Source organism: Sander lucioperca, chromosome 13 (genome assembly GCF_008315115.2).
Source record: "Sander lucioperca isolate FBNREF2018 chromosome 13, SLUC_FBN_1.2, whole genome shotgun sequence".
NCBI lineage: Eukaryota > Metazoa > Chordata > Actinopteri > Perciformes > Percidae > Sander > Sander lucioperca.
Window position 1 is genome coordinate 5,102,923 of NC_050185.1, and position 10,752 is coordinate 5,113,674.

The 10,752-nt window shown below is 41.8% G+C and overlaps 2 protein-coding genes across 3 annotated transcripts; one reads left to right on the forward strand and one right to left on the reverse strand.

Moving 5' to 3' along the window:
* The first annotated feature begins 82 nt into the window (after nucleotides 1–82).
* Nucleotides 83–6,116, forward strand: zbtb21 (zinc finger and BTB domain containing 21). Of its 2 annotated transcripts, none has more exons than XM_031310686.1 (2): nucleotides 83–209; nucleotides 2,246–6,116. In XM_031310686.1, exon 2 carries the CDS (start codon nucleotides 2,248–2,250, stop codon nucleotides 5,308–5,310), a length of 3,063 nt encoding a protein of 1,020 aa, XP_031166546.1. In that variant the 5' UTR covers nucleotides 83–209; nucleotides 2,246–2,247; the 3' UTR covers nucleotides 5,311–6,116. The 2 variants fall into 2 exon arrangements, with proteins under 2 accessions (XP_031166546.1, XP_031166547.1); XM_031310687.1 differs by lacking the exon at nucleotides 83–209 and adding an exon at nucleotides 2,029–2,165.
* Nucleotides 6,117–9,632: 3,516 nt separating this feature from the next.
* On the reverse strand, nucleotides 9,633–10,697 carry atg101 (autophagy related 101). The gene is made up of 2 exons (XM_031310691.2): nucleotides 10,199–10,697; nucleotides 9,633–10,104 (listed from the first exon to the last, which is right to left on the reverse strand). Exons 1-2 carry the CDS (start codon nucleotides 10,448–10,450, stop codon nucleotides 9,700–9,702), a joined length of 657 nt encoding a protein of 218 aa, XP_031166551.1. The 5' UTR covers nucleotides 10,451–10,697; the 3' UTR covers nucleotides 9,633–9,699.
* Nucleotides 10,698–10,752: the final 55 nt, after the last annotated feature.

The window sequence follows — 10,752 nt, forward strand, 5'->3', positions numbered from 1 at the left end:
CATGTCTTCCGCTGACCCCGCCTCCTAGTGCTTTTCAGCCTATCAGAGCGCAGTGCACGTGACGAGCGTTCTTTGCGATGACCTCATCCCTGGTGTGGGATGACGTCAAATTCAAGATGGATGGAATCACGACTAGCGCGCAGAAATCTAGACAACACTGAATAAAGTCCCGGCTGTGTGGAGGAAAGACCATATTGACGACGGTCAGGGTAAGTGTAGATAGGTTACCAAACTTAACGTTGGGCAAAACTAGCAGGGAGGGTGAAACATAGTTGGTAGAGTGCTGTTAAAGAGAAGCTTTTTTTCCTTTTCCTCCCTGACGTAACTCGAAAGGGGGCTTGTGCTGCTGTAAAACCTGACCAGCTATTTTTGCAGCCAACAACTACGCCGTGTCAGGTCGGGTTGAACCGTTTTTGAGAAGAAAAAAAACAAACAAACAAAAAAACCCACTTCCACCGGGGAGGTAGCGTGTACAATTGACTCCCCACACTCCGCTTCTCTGTCTGCACCGTCTCTGTTTTCATTCCGGGATTACCACGGTGGAGTCCATTGAAACGCGCTCAACTTTCCCCCCTCCTCTTCATTTGACAGAACCGTTCATTTACAGCGAAATAGTTGTAGCCTCGGTTCTTTCGCCATTTACCCACACAGAATGAGAAACCCGTGACTATTTTCTGAACTGAAAGTAGCATTTCGGTTGGAGAAGTTATGTGTCATGAGAATTTGAGCCACGTCTCATTGTATGATCTAATGCTGAAAGCCTCAGTCGACTTCCTCATAGAAAACTGACACGACCGAATATTCTCCGTTGTTCTCTTAAACGTGGATTCCAAGTTTGGATGAAGAGACAACCGAGCGGGTGCAATAGTTTTTGATGAATGAATAGAGCTTGAGCTTCTGCCCATCATGAGTCTATTTTAGCAAGTGTCAACATAAGTAACAAGCCTCCCTTCCGGTCACCGTTTTCAAAATAAACGCCTCAAGGAGCAGCGTTTCTACAATACATCCATGAGCAACGTGCGTTGTTGTGTGTATTATTTTAGTTTATTTTTATTATTTTTTTTAAAACTGGGATTGTGAAAAATATATTTGAAGATCACTTTTAACAGGTGAACATTGACAAGTTCTTGTTAGAAAAGCCAGTGCACCTAATATAGGCCTTTTACATAATGCTCTGTAATACCAGTTTTTTGCAAGTGCTGTGTGCCAGACGATGATTGATATGTGCACACAATTTAATGACTTGGTGTCTTATTACTGGATAATGTCAATACACTCAGTTACCAGTTTAGTAGGTATACCTAGTTAAAACTAATGTCAAGTATTTGTTATTGTCATTTTCACATACCAAGTATTTGAAAACGAAATATCGTTTCCTACAGCCCAAGGTGCTAACACAAAAATGCATGCATACATAAATATACACACATGCACAAAAGCAACATAGTCACAAATATATGCAAGAATAAAAACAGTGAAATTAGAATGCAAACAGTGAAATTATCTCCCATTGTGTGGGACAGTTAACACCATGAGCAGTGTAACAGTTATTGTGGATGATGAAAATATAGATGTGAATATAAATAATGATGTATAGGCATATATAATTATAAAACAATGAGAATATCAAGGGTATAAATAATGCTAATTATTTATGGCAGGAAATAGTGTATCTGCAGTAGCAGATCAAAAACCTAATTAAAACCAGTAATCAAAGTATGATTTATTGCAGAGCTGGTGTATTAGACAGCAGTACCTCTAATTGCCACCGGGGATGGGGAGCCACGTCTCCCTCACTCTTTTTTTTTTTTTTTTTTTTTGTCCTCTCCTGCTTGTATTGTTTTAGGTTGATTTTATTCTTAAAAAATCTCTAAGCATTCTTCTCAACTGTCCAATCATTATAGTGGATATTTGTTTTGCGTCTCAGGCTAAATACTGGCTGCCCTAACTTGTTGGTGGAGGTTGCTAGGGCTTAAAAAAAAACTAAAAATGAAGGGAATCATTGCAGACATGTTTTTTTTAGATCAAAAAGACTTGACGGGATCCTGGAGTGCCGGTGCCATTCAACCGGGTGACGATCTGTTGGCCAAACTCTGCTTTATGATGAATCATGTACAAGTTGAAGGAGCAAAAATGGATTGATTGAGCTCTACTTGGCTATTATTGTATGTCTCTACACCTACTAATCACCTTTTTGTATCTACATTCCTGCTTTAAAATGTAATCCTCTTGTCTTGTCTTTCAGCCATGGAGAGCCTAGTGCATTACAGCAATCCCTCCCATGCCCTCTCAGTGTTAGGGGTTCTCAATGACCAGCGTCTGCGGGGCCAGATGTGTGATGTAGTCCTGGTTGTGGCGGACCAGAGGTACCAGGCCCATAAGAGTGTTCTGGCTTCCACCAGTGAGTATTTCCAGTCCCTGTTCACACGGATGGATGCAGAGTCACTGAAAGTTGTAAACCTGGACTTTTGTGAGCCTGACGCCTTTGAGATAGTTCTGAATTACATTTACTCCTCCTCACTTTTTGTGGACAAAGGCAGCCTGGCAGCCATTCAAGAGCTGGGCTACAGCCTGGGAATCCCTTTCCTCACCAACATTGTGTCAACAAGGCCACACGCATCCTACTGTGTGTCAAGAAAAAGGCTTTCGTTCTCAGAAGGGGATGAGAATGATGTCCAGACAAGGAGCGTCATTGTGCGTCGGGTCCGGAATGACACGCCCCATCCCTCGCTCTTAAATTATCAGAGAAAAACATCAGAGAGATCCTCATCTCCCCATTCGACTCGAGAGTCAGCTCTGCCTCCATCAGTACACAACTCATATGAATCAGTCCGAAACTCTGACTCCATCAGCAGGAAATCATCTGAACAGAGTGAAGCTGCAGGGAGGAAGTCCACCTATCCATACACATCCATATTAAAAGGGAACTCATCCCACATCACATCTGTTAGGCCCCAGCTGACATCATCAGTGTCTTTCAGTGATGCGGAAGTGCAGCACATTGGGCTGCAGTCTGGCACTGACCAGGACACTAAACAGAAGAATGACGAGCTGGAGACCCACTATCACACCAAAGTGCCCTTTCCGGGTCGGGCCCCTGAGCCAACCCAGACCATTGACAGGAGCGGGCCGCTCATAAAAAGCCTACTCCGAAGATCATTATCCATGGACAGCCCTGTTCCAGTCTTCTCACCCACACTGGAGCTCAAAGTGCTGCAAAATCGTGAACAGTCCGTTGTTAAAATGGCATCAAAAGCATCTGGGCCAGAAACATCTGCTCACAATGGCAATTCAAAAAGATCATCTCCGCTAGTTCTCAGGTCAAAGTACCCCAGCAGGTACGATGAAAAAACTCAGGTAGAAAGAGAGGTCAGTGTGAAGGCTGAGCCCAGCAGTCCACTCGCTGATCCCATGGACATTGTTCGAATTACAGTTGGAGATGCATTGCCAGTCAATCTTAAAGACTTGCAAACAAATTACGACCAAGGTTCCAGGCCAGACTTCAGTCCTTTTGGGAAAAGGAAGGACAACAGAAGGTACCCATTCAAGAAGAACAAAATATTTAAAGAACATACCTTCCCACTTGATGAGAAAATGTCAGAAACAGTACCTCAGAGTGCCGGCAGCGACTCCAATGAAAACTGTGGGGAGCCGCCTCAGAACAAGATTTTCAAATGCTGGAACTGTTTAAAGGTTTTCAGGTCCAGTGCTGGGCTACATCGTCACGTAAATATGTATCACAACCCTGAAAAGCCGTATGCTTGCGACATCTGCCACAAGCGCTTCCATACCAACTTCAAAGTGTGGACTCACTGCCAAACTCAGCATGGTGTAGTACAAAACCCAGCCTCGTCCTCCAGCTCCTCTGTACTGGACGATAAATTTCAAAAGAAGTTGATAGATATTGTGCGAGAGAGGGAAATAAAGAAAGCCTTGCTTTGGAAGTTAAAGAGGAATAAGCAGGGGTTGCAGTCTCCTACACTCACCAAAAAGAGATCAAGGCCTAGCTTCATATGTCCTTACTGTGGGAAAGTATTTGTGTTCCAGTCTCAGTACAGACAGCATTTAAGGACACATCCTGCTGAAAAAGCTGACCAGGACACAGCGAACGAGAGCATCCTCTACCAGGAACAGGATGAGAACATTCAACAGAAGAGCACAGACGCTGGTGTTTACTCCTGCAGACTTTGCAATATGAAGCTGTCTTCACTCTTTGAGCAGGGCGACCACGAGAGGGGCTGTCGGCATGCAACTGTATGCCCTTACTGTGGCCTCCGATTCTCCAGTCCAACAGTCAAGAAGGACCACGAGGCACATTGTAAGTACAAGAAACTGACGTGCCTGGAATGCATGCGGACCTTCAAGTCCTCCTTCAGCATATGGCGCCACCAGGTGGAGGTCCACAACCAAAACATGATGACAGCTAAAGAGCAGATTCACCTGAAGCAACAAGAGAACAACGAAGAGGCGTCTGAAATGCTCATAGACGAGCATTACAGTGATGATCCTCTAGCACCCGGGAGCTCATCCAGAGAGATTATCACTTACAGTGACTCCTCAGGTCCACCCATGTACGATTCAGACTCCTCATCCTATGTGCCTGAGGACCTGAGCATGGGCCATCATGGCAGGCTGGTAGTGAAAGAAGAGCCGGTAGAGGAGGCTGTGAGTGAGATGGAAAACACAGAGACTGCCAAATCTGGGCCTGAGGAAGCCGGTGTCTGGCCATGCGAGAAATGCGGGAATCTTTTCAGCTCTCGCAAAGACCTGGAACGACACCAGGAGCTGCTATGCCACATCAAACCATTCATCTGTCACATCTGCAACAAAGCCTTCAGGACCAACTTCCGCCTTTGGAGCCACTTCCAGTCTCACATGTCGACTGCTAACGAACCCGGAGCCAAAGAGATCGACAGAGCCCCCTCGCCTCTGTCTCCCTCCCCCCCCACGACCCCTCAGACCTCTGAACGTCCCTCCCCACAGGCCTCTGTGCTCAAATCCACCCAGACGGCGGCGCCAGTCGCTGCAGTAATGGCCGAGGAGTCCAGCAGCCCAGAGCCCTGTGGCTCCTCAGGAAGCAAGACGAAGAGGACTGAACTAGAACGGCAACCCAGCAGCCACAGCCCTCTGTCAAGGTCCAACAGCATGGAGAATGCAGGTGGCCCTCAGGAATCAGACACACTCTTTTACCATGCACCGTCTCTCTCTGCCCTGACGTTTAAGAGGCAGTACATGTGTAAACTCTGTCACAGGACCTTCAAGTCGGCCTTTAGTCTCTGGAGCCATGAGCAGAGTCATAGCCACGTGTAAGCATCAGACGAGTTATAGTAGTGCATTTCTCTTGAGAGACGATACTTAATATTCGTGTAAACACACCTCATCCTACAAAAGGAAGACTTTGAATGTATAGCTTATCTGCTTGCCTCCAATGTAATACAGTATATATTAAAGTGGCCATGTTCATTAGAGGTGTAAATGTGAATGTGCAATCAAGTGCTAGATTCCTTGTGAGACAAGATGATTATAACTGGTTTATTTTTCTTTCAAAATGAGCTATAAGCATTTATCTATTTTAAAGCTCTATTAGTTGTCTACTTGTATTTACCTATCTAGGTGTTTTGAGAAAACAAGGTACAGAGTTGCACCCCTCATTACTTGTACCACTTAAGGTACGTAACAACTAGGGTTGTACCGCATAGTTCAAAGCTTCATTCACAGCGTAGAGATTCGAATTCTAAGTCAACAATCAAATGCTGCTCAAAACCTGGTATTTTTGCACAGTTGCAGATAAAGATTGGGCTATACTTGTATTATTAGTATTATAATATTTGTAGAATTAAGATTCCAGTGGTGGCTGCATAGGATTGTTTTTCGGCTTGGGTGATCCAAACATTTCCAATAACTCCAGAGAATTGTTTCTGCCGTAGCATACTGTTGCTATAAGCCTCAGGGCGCTATTATGATTTCATCGTTATTTTATTCCCTTATTAGATAGCGTTCTGCCTACATGCATTTATGTTGACGCAACTGAAAATTTATATTCATTAAAGAAAGTTGATTTGATTGGAAAAGACTAACTTTTTTTAAGGGTGATGATGTCACCCTTTGCTTTAGTTTGCTTTGAAAAAAAAAAATGACATTCGGTACAACCCTAGTAACTGTGTCATTGTTTTCTCAATGTGGAAAAAGTGCTTCAAAGTTTTGGAGGCTGCATTTGAATTAAAGAGTAGTGCTTTTTGCTTTTGTATCAGATCTATCTCTTGGTGTGAGTGACACCCTTAAAATAATATTGGTGGCCTCAACAATGTTTTCAATATGCACTTTGTTTAACAGTTTGATTCTGTTAGAGGGGGACATAGTCCAAAATGTTTGCTTAGATCCTTTCTAGGGGTGCACGATTCAGAAAATGTCACGCTACGATATCGATTTTTAGGCTCAAGATTCGATTCAAAATCGATTTTCGATTCAAAATCGATTCACAGTATGTAAATGTAGTTACTTTCCCCCATGTGATTGCAGTAGACATACAATTTAAAAAATATAAATCTATCGATTTTTGGAATTCCATGAATCGATTTTGAATCGGTAGAGCTTGAATCGCGATTCGAATATGAATCTATTTTTTTTGCACACCCCTAATCCTTTCACTGACTGAGGTTTTAGGCTGCAGAAGTAGACATGATAAATAGGCCAATTCAGTAGTTTCTGTTTTGTTTCTTCATACTTAGCATTCCTTTGCATAAGTTCTCTCACATTTGAGGTCCGTATTGCCTTTGCGTCATTTTCTTTAATGGGCTGGTTGACTGACGAGTTAGTATAATCAAAAAGTTATATCACAAACTGTACATCAAACACACCTCCGACACCTGTTGTTTTAGGCCTAGCATTTCAGTATGCAGCCTGGATTTATTGCTTACAGTCTTCATTCAGTTCTTTCATTTTTCTTCCTAACTACCAGCCTGGTGAATCCTTTTCATGTGTCTACAAATGACTGAGACAATCGTCAGTCATAGGATTTGAGAAAGTTGTGTTTTTTCCCACAGGTAAATGACTATAAAGCATTCTAAATGTTGCCGGAAAAAACTCATCTGAAATAGGTGCTCAGACCAGCTTACTTGTAAAAATGCTACACTAGTACTTGAACCATATTCACTTTCTGGATTTACCGCATCGTCTTCATTACCAAAACTCTATTTCGACTTTGGCATACTGCCTCAGTACTTCAAGGCACACTGCAGTATAATAATGCAATTTATGGTTATACTCAAATAATAAATATTTTCAAAATTATATTATTAATGTTACATAGTCCACCGCCCCCAGTACCAACACCAGTGTGGTAATTAACCAAGCTTTACAATGCTTTGATGGCCTTATGCAACTTTGAGAATATTTTGTCGATATTATTTTACATTAAAGCACAATAGAGATTCAGATGACGTATGACTCAGGCTTTTCAAGAACAGGGGAGCATGATAAAGTAAATCTTTTATTCTATGAATGGTGAGAAAGTGTTCCTGCTTCCTAAAGGTTTATTGTTAAAGATTGTGTTGATTGTATTCCAGTTGTTTCACAATTGTATTCTTGTACAAGTATGTAGTTCTGCTTTGGTTTGATGGATTAGACCTTCGTCATAATTTATTACAATTGCTACAATTTGGGAGATGTTGCATTCAAAGAGTGCTCCACACAAACTATGGGAATTTGTTTTCCTCTAAATGAGCAACGTGAGCTGCATTGTGATGTTAAATTCTTTGGAGAAATTCTGTATTGATAATAGTGCTCTTAATTTCTTGTGATAAAAAACTTTCTGAAAGTTTCACAGAAATGGTTAGAATCGTGTACATGGAAGTGTTTGTATCCTTGATTTTGTACCAATTTTGTTAGTAAACTAAAGTTTGATCTTTTTAGTATTCCTGTGCTCTCACTGCAATAATGAATATTTGTATCAGCATTGGTTGCATTATTGTTGCTTTTTTGAAACTCGCAGCAGTTTTGTGTTTAGGTTTTTCTACAGTTTTTTGTGCTTCTTTTCTGTAATAAAGAGTAACAATGGAGTATATACAACCATTTGTGGTATTTAAATTATTCGGTAACCGCGTCCCACAGCTCATACAAAGCTATAATCACACATCATTTACCTACATTTGCAGGACTTTCCATAACCCTTGGTGAGCTTGTTAGATGCCGCTTAACTTTCAAATTGAATTTGAAATTGACACATTGGAACTTTGAATGTACCCCGATACACTATTACTTGAACCATGTTCACTTTCTGGATTCACTGCATCTTGTTTATCACCAAAACTCTATTTCGACTTTGGCTTACTGTCTCAGTACTTCAAAGCAGATATAAGAGGCCCATGTGTAGTACTGCCATGATTGGAAATGTATAGGGCTGTTTAGTGATACACAAAAAGAACATTTTGGCCATGTATTCCCAAATATAAAACCCTATACCTACTTTAAAACATTAGGTTTTCAATTAAATATATCTAGTTTGTGTTGTACATAAAAATCATTGTATAGTGTGTGTGTGTGTGTGTATATATATATATATATATATATATATATATGCAATACATGAAATAACTGGCCTTTAAAAATAAAAATCTGCCTGTCTCTATAGGAATTTAACATAGGGGTGTACTCACTTTTGTTGCCAGCGGTTTAGACATTAATGGCTGCGTGTTATTTTGAGGGGACAGCACATTTATACAGTTATACAAGCTGTACACTTAATACTTTACATTGTAACAATTTCTTCAGTGTTGTCCAATTAAAAGATATGAAATATTTACTAAAATGTGAGGGGTGTACTCACTTTTGTGAGATACTGTGTATATATATATATATATATATATATAAAACACAGCACTTTCATCAATGTGACTGCTGAGGCCAAAAAGCTTGTTGATTAATCTACCTGTTTAACTACAGTATGTGAAAACGGACACACACGTATCCTGTTGGCAGACAACCCTGAGCCAGCGGGATGTTTTTCAAGCTGCAGGCCACCGTGACAATTTGTGGCTGGAAACTTGGGAGTGAACTTCGGAGGTGTTTGCTTTAATTTGGGAAAATGGCAAACTGGAAATCCTGTCCTACCCATGTGTAAGGTCACACTCCATGAAATTGTGTGCAGAGAGGAAGTTTTCACATAGACGAGGAAATCTGCTCGCAAACTCAGCCCTATTTTTTGCATGAAGAAAATTATAGAATCCAGTTTTGGGAGTTTCTCTTTGCCAGCAGTTTTCATCTCAAAAGGTTGGGATAGGTTTACAGAACCAATCTTAAGTTTAAAAGAGCTACGATTGTGGACTTTAAGTATCATCAGTTACAGTGAACAACATTTATTGTCAAAGATTAACAATAATTTACAGATCTGACATTATCAGCAACACAACTTTTGAAAGAATGTAACGAAGATATAGTTTGCTACTGTGTTTACTTTGCATTTCTAGATGGCGGAAGGTGAAGATAATTCGGAAAGAGAAAGCTTGCAAAAAACAAAATGTCTTTTAAATCGACATTACATAATCAAGATTCTTAAGGTACAAGCAATACTGAAACCATTGTAGCAGCAGTAGAGCTGTCAAATTGTGTTTCTGATCATAAAAAGAGTTGTCAGACAAGACTATAGATACTTTTTATGGATAAAACCATCCAGATCTTTCTTCTTTCTGTCTTGGAGCATCCTCACAGTGCCAGGGTGTCTTTAATCAGCCGTCTCATTGTTGTGCTTACAGAGGTGCCCAGAGTGTCTGTGATCTGGTATGTGATTTTGTAAAGGTAGGGCTGGACATCTTTGAGGCTGGTGTCGAAAACATTGTCCACTTCAGACTGGGTGGGCATCTTTGGCAGGTATTCGTGGCGGTTTATGACCTCAACGACATTGATCACCTTCTCGCCCAGCTTCTCGCCCACTTTCTCCCTGCAGATCTGTCTCTCCTGCTCGTTGGCCAGGTTGACAACGTTGACCTTGATGCTCCACACTTCCCAGGGAATACACTCGTCAGAAAAAGGCCAGCGAGACTTCTTCTTCTGGTAGAACTCCAGGGAGATTTGCCCCATGCCGTCGCTGCCAGAGATGCTCAACGCATCCTGTAACCAAAACATGTTAATAAAAGGTCAAATGATAAGCATGCCCGAGCATTGACGTTACAGTCGACAATCACACGTCGAAAGCACTAATTACCTTGAATTCAGACACAGCTCTCCGGATCCCTCTGTCCAGCTCCTCCGAGGACACCCTGACAAAGGTGAAATCGATGAAGTCACAGTCGATGTCGAGTGTGCCCACGGTACCTATGGAGTAGGTGCCCTCCTTTTTGTAGTGAAATTTCCCGGAGCTGCGATGCAGTAAAATGGTGTGCAGCAAAGCCAGCATAGCTTCTTCAACCTGCCTCGCCTCCACTGTTACTTCAAGCACTTCTGAGCGGCAATTCATAGCGAAATGATAGTTATTTCCATTTACAGGCGACGATTCGAGTGGGGTGACGATGGCTGCTATGTCCCAGCTCGATCCCGATACTTTGTTTACCTCTACGGATGGGCGGGGCCTAGCCCACACAGTGTATGGCAGTATATTGAAATACTAAATAGTATTTTTCATAAAAGGCTAATCTATCTCCAAAATTAACGTATGCGAACTGAGCACGAGGACATTGTAACAAGAGCTAGCTAGCTAAGTATTTGCTACAAACGGGACAGGAGGAAGATATGGTAATGATGACAGAGGGACAATCTACG

What these genes read in the sequence shown, in the direction of transcription:
- zbtb21 (XM_031310686.1), top strand. Translation starts at nt 2,248, where the DNA reads ATGGAGAGCCTAGTGCATTACAGCAATCCCTCCCATGCCCTCTCAGTG.
- atg101 (XM_031310691.2), bottom strand. Translation starts at nt 10,450, where the DNA reads ATGAATTGCCGCTCAGAAGTGCTTGAAGTAACAGTGGAGGCGAGGCAG. An exon ending in GAGCTGTGTCTGAATTCAAG is followed by an intron (nt 10,105 to 10,198) that starts GTAATTAGTGCT and finishes TTTTGGTTACAG; the next exon opens with GATGCGTTGAGCATCTCTGG.